Below are 20,000 nucleotides of genomic sequence, written 5' to 3'. Positions count from 1 at the left end.
CCAGGTGAGGTGAAGTGTAGCTGTGTAGATACCAGGTGAGGTGAAGTGTAGCTGTGTAGATACCAGTTGAGGTGTAGTTATGTAGATACCAGATGAGGTGAAGTGTAGCTGTGTAGATACCAGTTGAGGTGTAGTTATGTAGATACCAGATGAGCTGAAGTGTAGCTGTGTAGACACCAGGTGAGGTGTAGCTGTGTAGATACCAGGTGAGGTGAAGTGTAGCTGTGTAGACACCAGGTGAGGTGTAGCTGTGTAGATACCAGGTGAGGTGAAGTGTAGCTGTGTAGACACCAGGTGAGGTGTAGCTGTGTAGACACCAGGGGCCTCATGTATAATGGATTGCGCAGCTTTCATACCAGAAGATGGCCAGATCCTGCGCACCTTTCCTTTATAAATCACAATCAACGTGAGATTGCCCGCACGTGAACGAGCCACTGACCCCGCCTTGCCTCCTCCCATAAATTAATATGCAGATGGACTATAAATGCGCTCCTGAGGTCATTTATTTATCTGAATTACTGTATTTCTTCGAATAAACGCCTTCCTCGAAGAAACGCCTGACCAAAAATGAACGTTAAACGCCGCAGCGTTTATTCGAAGAAATACGGGGACTGTGAGATCAAGGTTCTGACAACAGAGGTCGAGGCGAGAAAATGTGTCCTGTTTGGCGGCCTGTCATCAGGTATTAGTGACAAAAGAAAGTCGGCAGAGTGGAAAACTGTCACTATTTGCGCCCTTTGAGCACTTTGAGTACTTTAAATGTAAAGTGCATTACAAATAAAACTATTATTATTATAGGGCCATCAATGCTGTGGGTTCAGAGAACCGGCCCATGGCAGAAATTAAGAAGAAATGGTCCAATATAAAACGTGCGTGACATGCATTTCCTGAGTGATTTTGTTGTTCCTTTGACAGCCTCAAGTTTAACAGAAGTTATTAATTGGTGGCGGATTAAACAGAAGGATATATAGCATTTCCCGTTTTGGGTTTTGGCATTTTGATGTGATTATCCACATTAATGATCAAACCTTTATTTTTATGTTTTTTGAATAGTCAACGTCCTAAACGTACTAGTGGAAACTTTATTTGTAATGTTTGGTGAGTCTCGGCATGTTACAGAGCCAGACAAGACTTTGCGTACGGTCAGCACATTCCCACGTCTGCTCAAAAGTTTCCGTGAAGGCCCGCACATTCTCACGTCAAGTAAATCTTTATACATCACAAAGTGTGCGTGAAAACCAGCGTACGCAAGCTTTTTGTGCGTACACAACGTTTATACATGAGGCCCCAGGTGAGGTGTAGCTGTGTAGACACCAGGTGAGGTGAGGTGTAGCTGTGTAGACACCAGGTGAGGTGAGGTGTAGCTGTGTAGACACCAGGGGTCACATTTATAAAGATGGCGTACGCACAAAACGGGGCTGAAAATGTGCGTACGCCACTTTCCACGCAAAGGTTGTGATTTATAAAAAAACAACTTGGCGGGAGAATGTGCGGTCCTCCACGCAAACTCTGACCCTCCCGTAAGCCTACGCACATTTTCAAAACAGTTGGAATTGTCGACGCAGATGACCATACTGTAGTCAGACTGCAGAAATTGAATGTGGGAAGAACATTACTCCTAATATTTATATATTTTGTTTTCCTCACACAAGTTTTTTTCATTCAATTTCATGATTACCATGAAGATTACATCCACCAGTGTTATCCAGCAGTGTTATTTGCGCTTTTACTGAGTGATTCTTGTTCCATAAACACGTTGTACAATCCAACTCAAATTTTAAATACAAATTCAGCGCTTCCTCACCATCAGATTGTCCACTATGGGAGTTCAGGAGGGGGAGATTCCCCAACTGCATGGAATACAGGATAACATCACATATCCTACCTTTAGATAACTGCAGAACACAGTGTATAACTGAATATATGTATTTAATACTGTGCAAATATCCTCATATGTCAAAAACTGGGAATACAGTCGTTAAGCTCCCGTGCAATCGCTACACTCTACGTCTTCGTTATCAGTCCAGACTTTAATAGATTACTGTTCATAACAAAACGCTTTTGTTTTCAAATTGTATTTCGACTTGCAGTATTACTGCCACAGTTGACCACTCGCACAGTCTTTTTTTAATTGGTGATCTACCGGCCACCACATTTTCGGACTTTTCGGGCTCCACCAATAGGCTAACAGTGTCTGAGAAGTTGTCATGCGCTATGATTCACCGTAAAGAACAATCGTATGCCAGGGTCATGATGAGATACTAGATTAGCATTCATGAGGTGCTTTGCATTGACTATTTATGGTTGAAAATGGGCGTGTTCAGGGCGGGGTACAATGCTGATTCACGTACAACACTTGTGGGTAGTCTGTGATTTATAAAGGGAACATTGCGTACAGGTGTGCGTACGCACGGTTTTATAAATCTGAATTTTTGTGTGCATACGCCATTTTAGGCTTTTGGGTGTACGTACACTTTTAGTAAGAATCCTACGCACAGTTTTATAAATGAGACCCCAGGTGAGGTGAGGTGTAGCTGTGTAGACACCAGGTGAGGTGAGGTGTAGCTGTGTAGACACCAGTTGAGGTGAGGTGTAGCTGTGTAGACACCAGGTGAGGTGAGGTGTAGCTGTGTAGACACCAGGTGAGGTGAGGTGTAGCTGTGTAGACACCAGGTGAGGTGTAGCTGTGTAGACACCAGGTGAGGTGTAGCTGTGTAGACACCAGGTGAGGTGAGGTGTAGACACCAGCTGAGCTCTCTCTCCCCCAGGTGTGGGACAGCTACGGCCGTCTCCTCTACTCCTCGTCTCCTCATGACTACCCCATCACCTCCGTCTCCTGGGCTCCTGATGGAGAGGTGTTTGCTGTCGGCTCCTTCAACACCCTGCGCCTGTGTGACAAGACTGGGGTAAGAACACCCTCCACACCCCCCTAACACCCTCCACACCCCCCTAACACCCTCCACACCCCCCTAACACCCTCCACACACCCCTAACACCCTCCACACACCCCTAACACCCTCCACACCCCCCTAACACCCTCCACACCCCCCTAACACCCTCCACACCCCCCTAACACCCTCCACACACCCCTAACACCCTCCACACACCCCTAACACCCTCCACACACCCCTAACACCCTCCACACCCCCCTAACACCCTCCACACACCCCTAACACCCTCCACACCCCCCTAACACCCTCCACACACCCCTAACACCCTCCACACACCCCTAACACCCTCCACACTCCACTGGTTAGGGTTAGAGTTTGGATCTATTTTTTAAGCACAAGAGTAAATGGGGTGGAGAGAGCTGTGCGCTAACACAGCTGTTGACCACTGACAGAGTTACAGAGTGGGCGTGTGTGTATTGATCCGTGAGTGTGATTCCGTACTTGTGTGTGTATTGATTAATTAGTGTAGCAGTCTGATTCCGCATGTGAGTGAGTGGGTGTGTGTTTGTTTTTTCTGATACCAGAAATACCAGTAATGAAGTATTTGTACTTCATTACTTCCCATCTCTGGTCCCAACACTACGTCAGGCATTTTTTGCGTTCTTGGTCAGTTGCGTTCTTTGATATTGGAACCTTTCTTGGCCTTGAAAGATGACCTCAAACGAGTTCACGAGAACACAAGAATGTGTTTTGACAAACAGCCAGTATCAGAAGGATGAAACATATCATGTAGTCATGCAGCTAGTCTCTCAGACCCACACACACGGGCGTGGAGGGTTGAGTCCGTGGAGGAATCACTGCTGTAACTAGCGTGACTAATATCTGCTGCCCTGAGACCACAACACCATGAAACCTGCCTCTTCACAACATGCTGCCCCTGTTACTCTCTGTTCACCACTCTGTTTCAGTGTGCACGTATGCATGTGCCAACATGCCTGTGAGTGAGTGAGCGAGTGTGTGTGTGTGTGTGTGTGTGCGCGTGCGAGACAACAGTCTATTTACAAGGCGCTGCAGCTGGTGTCTAGTGTCTGGACCCTGTCACGATCTCTGACACTGTGTCACTCACTAACAAGTGTGACTCATTGTATTCTCTCCCTCCCTGTCTCCCCCTCTCCCTCCCTTTCCCTCTCATTCTCTCCCCCTATCTCTTCCCCTCTCCTTCTCCCCCTCTTCCCCCCCTCTCTTTCCCTCTACCCCTCTCCTTCTCCTCCTCTCTCTCCCCCTCTTTTTCTCCCCCTCTCCCTTCCCCTCTCCTTCTCCCTCTCTCTCTTCCCCTCTCCCCCTCTTCTTCTTCCCTCTCTCTTCACCTCTCCTTCTCCCCTCTCTCTTCACCTCTCTCCCTTTCCCTCTCCCCCTCTCCTTCTCCCCCTCTCTCTTCACCTCTCCCCCTCTCCTTCTCCCCCTCTCTCTTCACCTCTCCCCCTCTCTCTTCACCTCTCTCTCTTCCCCTCTCCCCCTCTTCTTCTTCCCTCTCTCTCCTCCTCTCCTTCTCCCCCTCTCTCTTCACCTCTCCTCCCCTCTCTTCCCCTCTCCCCCTCTTCTTCTTCCCTCTCTCTCCTCCTCTCCTTCTCCCCTCTCTCTTCCCTCACTCTTCCATCACACATCTCTACTGTGTCATGCTACGGTTGCCTCATACCAACTAGCTGGAGGGGCCTCGCTGAAGGCATGGCCTTACAGCTCTAATCACATTTGAAGTCACTCAATGACAGAATCATGAGACTTCATCAAAGTGCCTTCTGTGGTTCTGTTGACCTGGGACTGTAGACCCGGCCTGGCACTGGCCTGCATAGCTCCTCTTCTCTATTCCTCCTCTTCTCTCCCCTCTTCTCCTCCTCTTCTCTCCCCTCTTCTCCTCCTCTTCTCTCCCCTCCTCTCTTCCTCTTCTCTCCCCTCCTCTCCTCCTCTTCTCTCCCCTCCTCTCCTCTCCTTCTCTCCCCTCCTCTCCTCTCCTCTCCTTCTCTCCCCTCCTCTCCTCTCCTCTCCTCTCCTTCTCTCCCCTCCTCTCCTCCTCTTCTCTCCCCTCCTCTCCTCCTCTTCTCTCCCCTCTTCTCCTCCTCTTCTCTCCCTCCCCTCCTCCTCTTCTCTCCCCTCCTCTCCTCTCCTCTCCTCCTCTTCTCTCCCCTCCTCTCCTCTCCTTCTCTCCCCTCCTCTCCTCCTCTTCTCTCCCCTCCTCTCCTTCTCTTCTCTCTCTTCCTCTCCACTCCTCCTCTCCTCGCCCTCTCTAATGTGATTCCCTGGGCTCTGACATGTGTCTGGTCTATGCTGTCTCACACGCGTGTGAGTGTGTGTGTGTGTGTGTGTCTGCTTTGTGGAACTGGAAAGTTTGAGTCTTCTCAAAATAACATCTGTCCCTCTCCAAGTGTAATGGAAGATGAGTTGTCTTAAAATGTGTGTAAAATGTATGCTCACAATTGTAATGCTGTTGTGAGAGGGGGCGATAGTGAGTTCAAGTCCGAATCCCAATACTCCCCCTTTCCCCTTCCCCTTAGTTTTGTGCGTTCCCGTGAGAGCTAGTGGTGTCCCAACACTCTTTTTGAGCTAGGGGTAGGGCTAAGACTAAGGGGTATACACCCCTGAAAACCAAGTAAGATCGGGAGCTTACTTGAAACCTAGTGCTGTGAATACTGCGTGACCGGCAACAATGGCGGCCAGATCATCTAGAGAGTCCGATAAATGTAATATTTTCGGCTTATTAATTGATTAAAAAAATTATGACAGTCATGTTTTGTGTTATACACAGTCCTGGACATATATTTTTGCAACCATTTGCCTAATTGAAACGCTAGTTTGGTACGCTAATATTACAGTGCTGGATTGCACAACAGTCCCGCATTTCTCTGACTAGCATGTCTACAGTTTAAAGTAAACTCCATTAGCAGCCAATTTCGTTTAATATCAGTGCATAACACTACTTGCTTTGGAGATATGATACGTGCTAGATGACGTACCCGTAACCAAGTGGCGTCCCATTTCTTAGGGATATGTAGCCCTTACCCCTCAGTTTCGAGGGCCAAGGGCTAGGGGTAAACTAAGGGCTAGGGGGAAGGGTTAAGGGGGAGTATTGGGATTCGGCCTAAAAACCACTGGTGTCTTCTTCTAGTGGAACTTGGCTGTGATTTCACAGGAATCGACAGGTCCTATGGCCTCACCCTACGGCCTCACCCCACAGCCTCACCCTATCGCCCCACCCTACGGCCTCACCCTACGGCCTCACCCTATGGCCTCACCCTATGGCCTCACCCCACAGCCTCACCCTATGGCCTCACCCTATGGCCTCACCCTATGGCCTCACCCTATGGCCTCACCCCACAGCCTCACCCTATGGCCTCACCCTATGGCCTCACCCTATGGCCTCACCCTATGGCCTCACCCTATGGCCTCACCCCACAGCCTCACCCTATGGCCTCACCCTATGGCCTCACCCTATGGCCTCACCCCACAGCCTCACCCTATGGCCTCACCCTATGGCCTCACCCTATGGCCTCACCCTATGGCCTCACCCTATGGCCTCACCCCACAGCCTCACCCTATGGCCTCACCCTATGGCCTCACCCTATGGCCTCACCCTATGGCCTCACCCCACAGCCTCACCCTATCGCCCCACCCTACGGCCTCACCCTACGGCCTCACCCTATGGCCTCACCCTATGGCCTCACCCTATGGCCTCACCCCACAGCCTCACCCTATGGCCTCACCCTATGGCCTCACCCTATGGCCTCACCCTATGGCCTCACCCTATGGCCTCACCCTATGGCCTCACCCCACAGCCTCACCCTATCGCCCCACCCTACGGCCTCACCCTACGGCCTCACCCCACAGCCTCACCCTATCGCCCCACCCTACGGCCTCACCCTACGGCCTCACCCTATGGCCTCACCCTATGGCCTCACCCCACAGCCTCACCCTATGGCCTCACCCTATGGCCTCACCCTATGGCCTCACCCTATGGCCTCACCCCACAGCCTCACCCTATGGCCTCACCCTATGGCCTCACCCTATGGCCTCACCCTATGGCCTCACCCCACAGCCTCACCCTATGGCCTCACCCTATGGCCTCACCCTATGGCCTCACCCTATGGCCTCACCCTATGGCCTCACCCTATGGCCTCACCCCACAGCCTCACCCTATGGCCTCACCCTATGGCCTCACCCTATGGCCTCACCCTATGGCCTCACCCTACGGCTTCACCCCACGGCCTCACCCCACGGCCTCACCCCACGGCCTCACCCCACGGCCTCACCCCACAGCCCCACCCTACGGCCTCACCCCACAGCCTCACCCCACAGCCTCAGGGCTTCAACAGCTTCTCTCCGTGTTTAAATCTCTTATTTGATCGCATGAATCGAGCTCCTGCCATGGCAGCTTGTTTCATCACCTCTTCCCATCATCCTGTCTCTCTCTCTTACTCTCTCTCTCTCACTCTCTCTCTCTCTCTCTCTCACTCTCTCTCTCTCTTACTCTCTCTCTCTCTCTCTCTCTCTCTCTTACTCTCTCTCACTCTCTCTTACTCTCTCTCTCTTACTCTCTCTCTCTTACTCTCTCTCACTCGGACATCTTCAGTTTACAACTCCATAATGTAGCATTAGGAAAAGGGATTCTTCTCTTGTTTTATCGGGTTTGTTGTAATTTAAGTGTAAAAACAATGGTCAAACGATGTGCATGGGTTAGATGCCACACTGATGGGAGGTATCATGAGAGGATGGGCAATGGGGCATATTTGATCCCATTTCCCAAACCAAAACAAGTAATAAATATCACAGACCATAGTATTCACCATGCAGGCAAAAAAGCAATCTGTTGATAAGACCAGGACTGGAGTCATCCAAGAGTCAGGAGGGCTTGACACAATAATAACAAATAAGAGCAATATAACACAACAATGTTATGTAACTCCATTAAACGCTACCTCATTTCATTGTGAAAAGGAAGGCTCCTAGTAACTGTAGGGATCAAGTGGATCTCTTTACATTTAAATACCCCCTCATCATTTTCATAGGAGAGAGGAGGAGGTAGTTAGCTATGATAACCCTAACTCTTCATCATAGGAGAGAGGAGGAGGTAGTTAGCTATGATAACCCTAACTCTTCACCACAGGAGAGAGGACGTAGTTAGCCGTGCAGACAGGGAAAATGTCACTGTAAAAGTGAGGGGGCAGACTTGGAGCGAGGGATGGAGGAGGGGAGCGAAAGAGAGGGAGAACTTTGTGGAAAAACAGCAGATGTGGAGGGGGTTACACACTAGAGAGAAAGAGAGAAGTGCAGGGAGTGAGCTAGAGGGAGGGAGAGAGCGAGCAAGCAGAAGGGAGTGAATGAGAGTGAGAAAGAGGGAGCATTGTCAAACAAAGAGAGTCCTGAGTCAGCAGTAGAGCAGTTTTCTCTCCAGGCAACTGGGCTGGGCTACCCCATGCTTCAACTGGGCTGGGCCATGCTTCAACTGGACTGGGCTGGGCCATGCTTCAACTGGGCTGGGCCATGCTTCAACTGGACAGGGCCATGCTTCAACTGGGCTGGGCTACCCCATGCTTCAAGTGGGCTGGGCCATGCTTCAACTGGACTGGGCTACCCCATGCTTCAACTGGACAGGGCTACCCCATGCTTCAACTAGGCTGGGCCATGCTTCAACTGGGCTGGGCTACCCCATGCTTCAACTGGACTGGGCCATGCTTTAACTGGGCAGGGCCATGCTTCAACTGGGCTACCCCATGCTTCAACTGGGCTGGGCTACCCCTTGCCCATGCAAAAATATATATATATATGTCAGGAATCCGCAATCTCAACAGTCAATGTTAAAAGCCTTGTAGTAGAAAACCATGACACTGTAGTAAATTGAGGTGAATTTGTTCAAGAGTAAGTAGTTCTCGCTAGCTGGCTTTAATGCTAACTTTAGTTACAGGTAATTGAGATGTAAACACTGATGTAGAGGCACGATGAGAAACAACTTCAGTTGTTGGAATACTAACGCACTAGCATTAGCCAGTGTGGCTAGTGTGCCTAGCAGTGCACTTTAGCACTAGCGTTAACCAGTGTGGCTAGTGCACTTAGCAGAAAACTGTTACTAGCATTAGCCAGTGTGGCTAGTGCACCTAGCAGAGTACTGTTACTAGCATTAGCCAGTGTGGCTAGTGCACCTAGCAGAATACTGTTACTAGCATTAGCCAGTGTGGCTAGTGTGCCTAGCAGAATACTGTTACTAGCATTAGCCAGTGTGGCTAGTGCACCTAGCAGAATACTGTTACTAGCAATAGCCAGTGTGGCTAGTGCACCTAGCAGAATACTGTTACTAGCAATAGCCAGTGTGGCTAGTGCACCTAGCAGAATACTGTTACTAGCAATAGCCAGTGTGGCTAGTGCACCTAGCAGAATACTGTTACTAGCAATAGCTAGTGTGGCTAGTGCACCTAGCAGAATACTGTTACTAGCAATAGCCAGTGTGGCTAGTGCACCTAGCAGAATACTGTTACTAGCAATAGCCAGTGTGGCTAGTGCACCGAGCAGAATACTGTAGCGTTAGCGTTAGCCAGTGTAGCTGGTGCTTGTAGCCGGCGGTGCTAATTGAATTCTGCTGGCCGGCGTGCAGCTGTGTCCTGCTGATGAGTCCCCCAGGGCCTGGCATGTGGCTATGGTTACTGTGTTGAGGCTCCAGCATGAAGCCATGTGTGTAAAATTACCCTCTCTCCTCCTTCCTCCTCCCTCCTCCTCGCTGCCAAATCCCCAACTTCTGCCACTTCATACTGGCCCCTGTCCCAGCTTTCTGTCTCTCGCTCTCTCTCTCCCCCCCTCTCTCACACTCTCTCCCTCCCCCTTCTCTCACTCCCACACCCCTCTCTCTCCCCCCCCCCCTATCTTTCTCTCCTATCTGTCCCTACCTTTCATATCTTTTCTCTCCCTCCTTCAAATCTCATGCTCTCTCTTTCTCTTTCCAGGTTTCCATTTTCCCCCCTCTCTCCCTCCCCCAGTCTCTCTCTTTGTCTCCATATCTTTCTCTCTACACATATCTCTCTTTTGCCCAAGGTGCTTCCAGGGCAGGGTGATGTGTCTTCCAGGGCAGGGTGAGAGGTCACAGTGAGATGTGTCTTCCAGGGCAGGGTGAGAGGTCACAGTGAGATGTGTCTTCCAGGGCAGGGTGAGAGGTCACAGTGAGATGTGTCTTTCAGGGCAGGGTGATATGTCACAGTGAGATGTTAGCCCTCCTGAGACAGGCTGTCACACCAGGGGGGGTGGGCACTGCTAGTGTGGAGTCCTCTTCTCACACAGAGCGAACGAGTGTGAAGGCCTCTGAGTGTGTGTGTGTGTGTGTGTGTGTGTGTCAAGGCCTGTCCTCTGAGTGTGTGTGTGTGTGTGTGTGTGTGTCAAGGCCTGTCCTCTGAGTGTGTGTGTGTGTGTGTGTGTGTCAAGGCCTGTCCTCTGAGTGTGTGTGTGTGTGTGTGTGTGTGTGTCAAGGCCTGTCCTCTGAGTGTGTGTGTGTGTGTGTGTGTGTGTCAAGGCCTGTCCTCTGAGTGTGTGTGTGTGTGTGTGTGTGTGTGTGTCAAGGCCTGTCCTCTGAGTGTGTGTGTGTGTGTGTCAAGGCCTGTCCTCTGAGTGTGTGTGTGTGTGTGTGTGTCAAGGCCTGTCCTCTGAGTGTGTGTGTGTGTGTGTGTGTGTCAAGGCCTGTCCTCTGAGTGTGTGTGTGTGTGTGTCAAGGCCTGTCCTCTGAGTGTGTGTGTGTGTGTGTGTGTGTGTCAAGGCCTGTCCTCTGAGTGTGTGTGTGTGTGTCAAGGCCTGTCCTCTGAGTGTGTGTGTGTGTGTGTGTGTGTCAAGGCCTGTCCTCTGAGTGTGTGTGTGTGTCAAGGCCTGTCCTCTGAGTGTGTGTGTGTGTGTGTGTGTGTCAAGGCCTGTCCTCTGAGTGTGTGTGTGTGTGTCAAGGCCTGTCCTCTGAGTGTGTGTGTGTGTGTCAAGGCCTGTCCTCTGAGTGTGTGTGTGTGTGTGTGTCAAGGCCTGTCCTCTGAGTGTGTGTGTGTGTCAAGGCCTGTCCTCACAGACAGCGAGACCGTGTGTGTGTGTGTGTGTGTGTGTCAAGGCCTGTCCTCACAGACAGCGAGAGCGTGTGTGTGTGTGTGTGTGTGTGTGTGTGTGTGTGTGTGTGTGTGTGTGTGTGTGTGTGTGTGAGGGAGCCTCGAGGTGATTAGAGAAGCTCAGACAATGCGGTGCCACGGGACATTTCAAAGCAGCTCTTTTATGATGCTGAGAGCTTGTTCTGTTTGATAGCATGTAATTTAATGCAGTGGGTCTGGGTTTATTATAAAGCACAGAATAGTAGATGCACATCAATTTGAGACCGCTTGACATTTTGACTCTGCTCCCTCTGAAAGAGTTAGTTTCATCTTCATACATGTTTTCAGTCTGGCGGAGGCTTTTGCGTGTGTGTGTGTGTGTGCGTGTGTGTGTGTGCGCGCGCGTTTCAGTGGGTGTGTGTGTGCGTGTGTTTGAGTGGATGTGTGTGTGTGTTTGAGTGGGTGTGTGTGTGTTTGAGTGTGTTTGAGTGGGTGTGTGTGTTTGAGTGGGTGTGTGTGTTTGAGTGTGTGTGTTTGAGTGTGTTTGCCTGTGTGTGTGTGTGTGTCTGAAGGATGATGCACGGTCTGTGGCGTGTGGCCCCTCCCCCTCTGAGTTGTGTTCTGAAGAGGGTCATCTCACCCCCCTACTCCCTCCCTCCCTCCCTTCTTCCCCCTCCCTCCCTCCTTCTGCCCCTCCTCCCTCCATACCTCCCTCCTCTCTTTCCCTCCCTCCAATCCACACCCTCAGACCATCTTAATGAATGATTATGTCTCAACGTACAGCAGAGGCTGACTCCCCCTGAATCAGTCGGGTGTCTACATTCTGGATGTGAAGCTGGGGTGGGAACCAGGTGGAACCAGTCCAGCTATAGATCCTGTTCCAGCCCAGTCCAGCCATGATCTCCCCTGACCCACTAGAGGCTAGCTAGGTCCTCAGTTCTGACCCACTAGAGGCTAGCTAGGTCCTCAGTTCTGACCCTCTAGAGGCTAGCTTGGGGGGTCAGATGGCTGAGCGTTTAGGGAATTGGGCTATTAATCAGAAGGTTGCCAGTGTGATTCCCGGCTGTGCAAAAGGACATTGTGTCCTTGGGTAAGGAACTTCACCCTACTTGTCTCTGGGGAATGTCCCTGCACTTACTGTAAGTCGCTCTGGATAAGAGTGTCTGCTAAATGACTACCATACTCTGCACTCCCTGTACTTTACCCCTAGCCCCAGCCCTGTACTCTACCCCAGCCCTGTACTCTACCCCAGCCCTGTACTCTACCCCAGCCCTGTACTCTACCCCAGCCCTGTACTCTACCCCAGCCCTGTACTCTACCCCAGCCCTGTACTCTACCCCAGCCCCAGCCCTGTACTCTACCCCAGCCCTGTACTCTACCCCAGCCCTGTACTCTACCCCAGCCCCAGCCCTGTACTCTACCCCAGCCCTGTACTCTACCCCAGCCCTGTACTCTACCCCAGCCCTGTACTCTACCCAGCCCTGTACTCTACCCCAGCCCTGTACTCTACCCAGCCCTGTACTCTACCCCAGCCCTGTACTCTACCCCAGCCCTGTACTCTACCCAGCCCTGTACTCTACCCCAGCCCTGTACTCTACCCCAGCCCTGTACTCTACCCCAGCCCTGTACTCTACCCCAGCCCTGTACTCTACCCCAGCCCCAGCCCTGTACTCTACCCCAGCCCTGTACTCTACCCCAGCCCTGTACTCTACCCCAGCCCCAGCCCTGTACTCTACCCCAGCCCCAGCCCTGTACTCTACCCCAGCCCCAGCCCTGTACTCTACCCCAGCCCCAGCCCTGTACTCTACCCCAGCCCCAGCCCTGTACTCTACCCCAGCCCCAGCCCTGTACTCTACCCCAGCCCTGTACTCTACCCCAGCCCCAGTGCTGGCCCCAGCTACCCAGGGGTCAGTGCAGGCTGATGGTTACAAGCCTTCCTAATCTAGGGAGACATTGATGAGGCCTCACCTCCTCAACGAATGGACTTGTTTTCAACCCACTCCCCCATGGCTGCATCCTACAGGCTGGGGGCTTGCTTGGTGGGTTCTGGATGCATATGTAGGTGTGTGTAGCCCGTGTGTGTGTGTGTGTGTGTACATGTATCTGCATGTTTGTGTTCCTGAGGTTGTATATTACGTGCGTGTGGATGGTGTGTATTGTGTGTGTGTGTGTGTGTGTGTGTGTGTGTGTGTGGGTAGTGTGCATTACCATGTCGGTATCATGTGGAGTGGTGTGTCAGGATTTACACCCCGTACCTGCCCTGCCAGCACACAGGCTAAGTGAAGCCAGCTGGACGCTGGGAGAGGCAGCCTGCCAGCTAGCCACGCTGATTTATACAGCTAGCCACAGTGCTACGCTAGCCAGCTAGCCACGCTGATTTTTACAGCTAGCCACAGTGCTACGCTAGCCAGCAAGCCATGCTGATTTATACAGCTAGCCACAGTGCTATGCTAGCCAGCTAGCCATGCTGATTTATACAGCTAGGCACAGTGCTACGCTAGCCAGCCTCTCTTCTTCCTTTCCCTTTCTCTCTCTCTCCCTCACTCTCTCTCTCTCCCTAACTCTCTCTCTTTAACTCTCTCTCTCCCTCCCTAATTTTTCCCTCTCTCTCTGAACACCGCTACAGAGGCGAAAAGGCCCACAGCACCTGCCAGTCTTAATGGCAAACGTATGTGAGGAGAAGGAGAGGGAAGGCAGGGTGGAGGAAGAGGGGGAGAGGGAGGGAGAGGAAGGGGGAGGAGTCCTGCCCTCCCTCTCCCTCCTTCCCTCCCCCTTCCTCTCCCTTCCCCTCCTCCCCTTCCTCTATCTCCTCCCTTCCTCCCCTCCTCCCCTCTCCCTCCTCCCTTCTGCCTCCTCCCCCCCCTTCCTCTCCCTTCCCCTCCTCCCCTTCTTCTATCTGCTCCCCTCCCCCTCTTCCCCTCTCCCTATCCTCCCCCTCTTCCCCTCTAACTCCTCCCCTCCCCCTTCCTCTCCCCCTCCCCCTTCCTCTCCCTCCCCTCCCCCCCTTCCTCTATCTCCTTCCCTCTACCTCCTATCCTCTACCTCCCCCTCCTCCCCCCTTCCTCTACCTCCTCCCCTCTCCCTCCTCACCCCCCCTCCTTCCTCTCCCTCCTCCCCTCTGCCTCCCCCTCTCCCTCCTCCCCCTCTCCCTCCTCCCCCTCTCCCTCCCTCCTCCCCTCTCCCTTTTTCCCTCTCCCTCCTCCCCCCTTCCTCTACCTCCCTCCCTTCCTCCCACTCCTCCCCCCTTCCTCTACCTCCCCCCCCTCCCCCTCCTCCCCCCTTCCTCCCCTCTCCCTCCTCCCCCTTCCTCCTCCCTCTCCCCTCTCTCTCTTCCCCCTCTGGGGAGCCCTAAAGCGGAGTGGCTGGATGTTTGCAGTAGAATAGATGGTTGGTATTATTTTAAAGGCGCTGGCCTGGTGTTGGTGGAGTCTGGCCAAACGCGGCAGCCATGTTTGGAGGGAAGGTATATAAAACGTCTACTTCAAAGGCCTTTATGCAGCCAGACACTGTTTATCTTTGCATTGGCACACACAGACACATACGCGTCTCAACAACAACAAAAAACTTGTATTTTATCTTGCAGGATTTACGAGGGAGAGAGAGAGTGGTGGAAGGGAGGGAAGTGAAATGAAAGGAAATGCCACTTTTCCTCCTTTTTGCCTTTTAACAAGAAATGCCTTTGAGTGTTAGTTTACCTGTGGCTGTCCTGGGTGCTCAGGGAGGGGGGTGCAGCCCAAGGACATGTCATCTATTTCACCTGAGGAATGGACGGAGAGAAAGTGGGAGAGAGAGAGAAAGGGAGAGGGGGCAGGGGGATGTGGAGGGAGGGAGGGGGTCAGATCAAAACTGGAACCTGGGCTCCTCTCTCTCTCTTCCTCTCTTCTTCCTCCTCTGTCTCTCTCTCTTCATCTCTCTTCTTCCTCCTCTCTCTCTCTCCTCCCTACTGCTTGCCTGGTTCAGGGATGACCCCCTGACCTCTCCCACTAGACAGAAGAAAGAGAGAGCAGGGAGAAGGTGAGTCTGGGGGAATCTGTGGAGCCCATCGTTCTGGCATGGCTAATCTCTGGCCCAGCCAGCCATCAGGGCTCAGAAACACTCCATGAACACTGGGATCTCTCTCTCACACACGCTAACAGCTGACACAGCAGCATCACTGCTGGTCATCCCCTGGATCCACTCATAACCCCTCTGACAGGTCCCGAGCCGGGGGGAGAGAGAGGTGGAGGAGAGAGAGTTGGATCAAATCAACATTTATTTGTATAGCTCTTTTTACATGCAAGCATGTCAGAGAGGGCCTCACAAACACCCATAAAACTACCCCTCAACCAACCTAAACCATCAAGGTAGACAAGGAAAAACTCGCTGAGCAATTCAGAGAGGTATCCTCTCCTCCAGAGACGGTTGGTGGAAGAGAGGAGCAGAACACAAGCTAAACATAGTCATACAATGTCAATGGGTTTTGAAACACCAAAATCCAGTGTTCAACTTGGTAGATATAGGAAGGGACCGGGAAACTGGCTGTTGGCCGTCATGGAGACTGGTTTCCGGTTGATGACCTGGTCCAGTGTTGGCAAACCGACGACCAGGCAGGTGCTGACAGCTCAAACCCCCTACACCACAGGGGATGTGTGGGGGGGACAGAGAGAGGAGAGCAGGGATTAGAGAATGCCAGGAGCAGCTAACCGTTACAGTCATATTAGAATGAGGTCCCCACCGGTCAAGTGTGGACTAGTGCAGCAATTTAGCAGAGTAAAAAAGGGTATTTGATGCAGCCCTACCTCAGTTGGAACATGAAATCTGTTCCAACCAGGGTGGAGGAAAGAGAGGAGGAAGTGGAGGAGACAGGTGGAGAGAGAGGAAGGACAGGGGCGGAAGGAGAGAGAGGTGGAGGAGAGAGGTGGAAGAGAGAGGGGAAGCAGAAAGAGGTGGAGGAGAGAGGTGGAGGAAAGATGGGAAGGAGAGAGAGGTGGAGGAGAGAGAGGTGGAGGAGAGAGAGGTGGAGGAGAGATGGGAAGCAGAAAGAGGTGGAGGAGAGAGGCGGAGGAGAGGTGGGAAGGAGAGAGAGGTGGAGGAGAGAGGTGGAGGAGAGAGGTGGAGGAGAGAGAGGTGGAGGAGAGAGAGGTGGAGGAGAGAGGTGGAAGAGAGAGGGGAAGCAGAAAGAGGTGGAGGAGAGAGGCGGAGGAGATGTGGGAAGGAGAGAGAGGTGGAGGAGAGAGGTGGAGGAGAGAGGTGGAGGAGAGAGAGGTGGAGGAGAGAGAGGTGGAGGAGAGAGGTGGAAGAGAGAGGGGAAGCAGAAAGAGGTGGAGGAGAGAGGCGGAGGAGATGTGGGAAGGAGAGAGAGGTGGAGGAGAGAAGTGGAGGAGAGAGGTGGAGGAGAGAGAGGTGGAGGAGAGAGAGGTGGAGGAGAGAGTGTGTGTGGTGGGGGACGAGCACACAATGATCAAGCCTGAACTGTCCTGGTAGCAGGCCTCTCACCCCTGCCCCTTCCCCCTCAGTGGTCGTACGCCCTGGAGAAGCCCAGCTCAGGGAGCCTGTTCAGCGTGGCGTGGGCGGCCGACGGCTCTCAGCTGGCCGGGGCTTGTGGGAACGGCCAGGTGCTGCTTGCTCACGTGGTGGAGCAGCGCTGGGAGTGGACAAGCTTCCAGATCACCCTCACCAAGAGGAGGAGCATGCAGGTGGAGCTCTCTCTCACACACACTCACACACACACACATTGACATTGAAGATCTGCTTTGGTTTGTGTATCAGGATGCTAACCTTACCACCGTGCACCTTGGCGCGTGTGTGTGTGTTTGTGCAGGTGAGGAACGTGCTGAATGATGCAGTAGATATGCTGGAGTTCAGAGACCGGGTCATCAAGGCCTCTCTGGCTCACGGTCACCTGGTGGTCACCACCTCTCTACAGTGCTACGTTTACAAGTAAGATCTCTCCCTCTCTACCCTGTCTCTCTGTCTCCCTCCCTGTCTGGCTGGCTCTCAGTACATACATAATTATGTATTGAGTGTGTGTGTGTGTTTGGTGCAGTGTGAAGAACTGGAATACTCCCCTGATCTTTGACCTGAAGGAGGGAACCGTCAGTCTCATCCTGCAGGCAGAGAAGTAAGTCTGTCTCTCTCTGTCTCTGTGTGTGTCTCTCTCTGTCTCTGTGTCTGTCTCTCTGTGTCTCTCTCTCTCTCTCTCGCTCTCTGTCTCTCTCTGTCTCTGTGTGTGTCTCTCTCTCTCTCTGTGTGTGTCTCTCTTTGTCTCTCTCTCTGTGTCTGTCTCTCTGTGTCTCTCTCTCTCGCTCTCTGTCTCTCTCTGTCTCTGTGTGTGTCTCTCTTTGTCTCTCTCTCTGTGTCTGTCTCTCTGTGTCTCTCTCTCTCGCTCTCTGTCTCTCTCTCTCTCTCTCTCTCTCTCTCTCTCTGTCTCTTTGTCTGTTTCTCTCTCTCTCTCTGTCTCTCTGTCTCTCTCTCTGTCTCTCTCTCTCTTTCTGTCTCTCTATACTCCTTTACGCTTTACTCTAGCTAAATGTCGAGTGATTCACCTTGGCCCTCTCCTCCTCCTCTTCCTCTCCTCCTCCCCTTCTCTATATCTCCTCTCATGTCCTCCTCCTCTTCCTCTCCTCCTCCCCTCCTCTATCTTTCCTCTCATGTCCTCTTCCTCCTCCTTCTCTATATCTCCTCTCATGTCCTCCTCCTCTTCCTCTCCTCCTCCCCTCCTCTATCTCTCCTCTCATGTCCTCCTCCTTCTCTATCTCTCCTCTCATGTCCTCTTCCTCTCCTCCTCCCCTCCTCTATATCTCCTCTCATGTCCTCCTCCTCTTCCTCTCCTCCTCCCCTCCTCTATCTCTCCTCTCATGTCCTCCTCCTTCTCTATCTCTCCTCTCATGTCGTCCGTCCTCTCCTCTCCAGACACTTCCTCCTGGTGGATGGTACTGGTGTTTATGTCTTTTCCTACGAGGGTCGTCTCGTCTCCTCCCCCAAGTTCCCTGGAATGAGGACCGACACGCTGAGCCAGCAGTCCATCTCCCTGAGCAACGACACCATCGCCATCCGAGACAAGAGCGACCAGAAGGGTGAGCGCCGCCCTGAGCACCCCTGCAGAACCCTGCAGAACCCTGCAGCCTCTAGAACCTGCAGCTTCTAGAACCTGCAGCTTCTAGAACCCTGCAGCCTCTACAACCTGCACTTCTAGAACCTGCAGCCTCTACAACCTGCAGCCTCTAGAACAGAATAACGCAGAGCTGCTGGTCGTTCTTTAATGTCATCACCTCTCTCTCTCTCTCTCTGTCCCTCAGCCATCTTCCTCTTTGACGCCCTGACTGGGAAAGCTCTCGGAGACGGGAAACCACTGATGCACAAGGTTACACACACACACTCACACACACACAGAAACACACACTGGAAGACCAGCTCCTACCCCCTCTCCTACCCCTCTCCTACCCCTCTCCTACCCCTCTCCTACCCCCTCTCCTACCCCTCTCCTACCCCCTCTCCTACCCCTCTCCTACCCCCTCTCCTACCCCCTCTCCTACCCCCTCTCCTACCCCTCTCCTACCCCCTCTCCTACCCCCTCTCCTACCCCTCTCCTACCCCCTCTCCTACCCCCTCTCCTACCCCCTCTCCTACCCCCTCTCCTACCCCCTCTAATACCCCTCTCCTACCCCCTCTCCTACCCCCTCTCCTACCCCTCTCCTACCCCTCTCCTACCCCCTCTCCTACCCCCTCTCCTACCCCCTCTCCTACCCCTCTCCTACCCCTCTCCTACCCCCTCTCCTACCCCTCTCCTACCCCCTCTCCTACCTCTCTCCTTTACACACATCCGCTCTGCTCTCTCTTCTCGTGTGTGTGTTGTCCAGATGGAAGTAGTGGAGATATCTCTGGACCAGTGTGGTTCTTCTGGAGAGAGGAAGATTGCCCTTATAGACAAGAACCGTGACCTTTACCTGACCCCTGTACGACGCCTGGCACGAGCCCAGGGCCCCAGACAGATAGGTGAGGGCCAGATGGGTGTTTCACGTGTCCACGTGTGTTGTATCCTTGGTTTGGGGTGCTCCATGCATGTGCTGTGTGTGTCCGTGTACAGGGACCATGGTGGTCACCATGGCCTGGAACCACACAGCCAACATCCTGTGTGGCATTCAGGACAGCCAGCTCTGCGTGTGGCTGGACCCAGGCTGTGTGTTCACCGACAAGGACCTGCTGCCCCACACCCTGGTCAGCAAGGATGCCAGGTACACACACACACACACACACACACACACGACATGTTACACACACACGACACGCCTGCTGTTAGTTCCTGCTCGTCCATTGAGAGTCCAGCATCCTCATGTTCATGGTCATAGATTCATCCCCTGCTCTCTGAGACTAACTTTGTGTGCTGTGTGTGTGTGTGTGTATCAGTGAGTTCAGCCGCTCCCCCCACATCCTGAGCTACGTAGGCTCCCAGGTGACTGTTCGTCGTAGCGACGGCTCTCTGGTCTGCAGCAGTGTGACTCCCTACGCCAGCCTGCTGCACCAGTACAGCGCCACCTCCCGCTGGGAGGACTCACTGCGCCTCTGCCGCTTTGCTAAGGTGGACACACACATGCACATGCACACACACACATGCTCACTCAAACACACTCACAAACACTCACATGCCTATCAGTGTCTCATCTCCTCAGTCAGTCAGTATGGTCTCACATCAGTCTGTCCACTTCCTGTTGTTTCCTCTCTCCCTGTCTGTCTCTCACTGTCTCTCTCTCTCTCTCTCTCTCCCTGTCTATCTCCCTGTCTCTCTCACTGTCTCTCTCTCCCTCTCTCTCTCTCTCTCTCTCTCCTGGTCTCTCTCTCTCTCTCTCTCTGTCTCTCTCTGTCTCTCTCTCTCTGTCTCTCTCTCTCTCTCTCTCTCTGTCTCTCTCTCTCTGTCTCTCTCTCTCTCCTGGTCTCTGTCTCTCTCTCTCTCTCTGTCTCTCTCTCTCTGTCTCTCTCTCTCTCCTGGTCTCTGTCTCTCTCTCTCTGTCTCTCTCTCTCTCTGTCTCTCTCTCTCTCTCTG

The 20,000-nt window shown here is 52.7% G+C and overlaps 1 protein-coding gene across 1 annotated transcript in view; it reads left to right on the top strand.

The window, feature by feature from the left end:
* Positions 1-20,000, top strand: part of ift80 (intraflagellar transport 80 homolog (Chlamydomonas)) — a 35,129-nt gene that overhangs the window by 11,764 nt on the left and 3,365 nt on the right. Inside the window, exons 8-16 of the mRNA XM_084674003.1 lie at positions 2,769-2,906; positions 16,477-16,656; positions 16,782-16,900; positions 17,007-17,081; positions 17,873-18,036; positions 18,259-18,323; positions 18,820-18,955; positions 19,047-19,194; positions 19,367-19,538. Of these exons, the coding sequence (XP_084530129.1) occupies positions 2,769-2,906; positions 16,477-16,656; positions 16,782-16,900; positions 17,007-17,081; positions 17,873-18,036; positions 18,259-18,323; positions 18,820-18,955; positions 19,047-19,194; positions 19,367-19,538 (1,197 nt within the window). The remainder of the gene's footprint in view (positions 1-2,768; positions 2,907-16,476; positions 16,657-16,781; positions 16,901-17,006; positions 17,082-17,872; positions 18,037-18,258; positions 18,324-18,819; positions 18,956-19,046; positions 19,195-19,366; positions 19,539-20,000) is intronic.

This window comes from Hypomesus nipponensis, chromosome 15 (assembly GCF_054491055.1).
Source record: "Hypomesus nipponensis isolate SF chromosome 15, ASM5449105v1, whole genome shotgun sequence".
Lineage (NCBI taxonomy): Eukaryota > Metazoa > Chordata > Actinopteri > Osmeriformes > Osmeridae > Hypomesus > Hypomesus nipponensis.
Note: the sequence above shows the minus strand (reverse complement) of the source record. Positions and strands in the feature narration are given on the sequence as shown.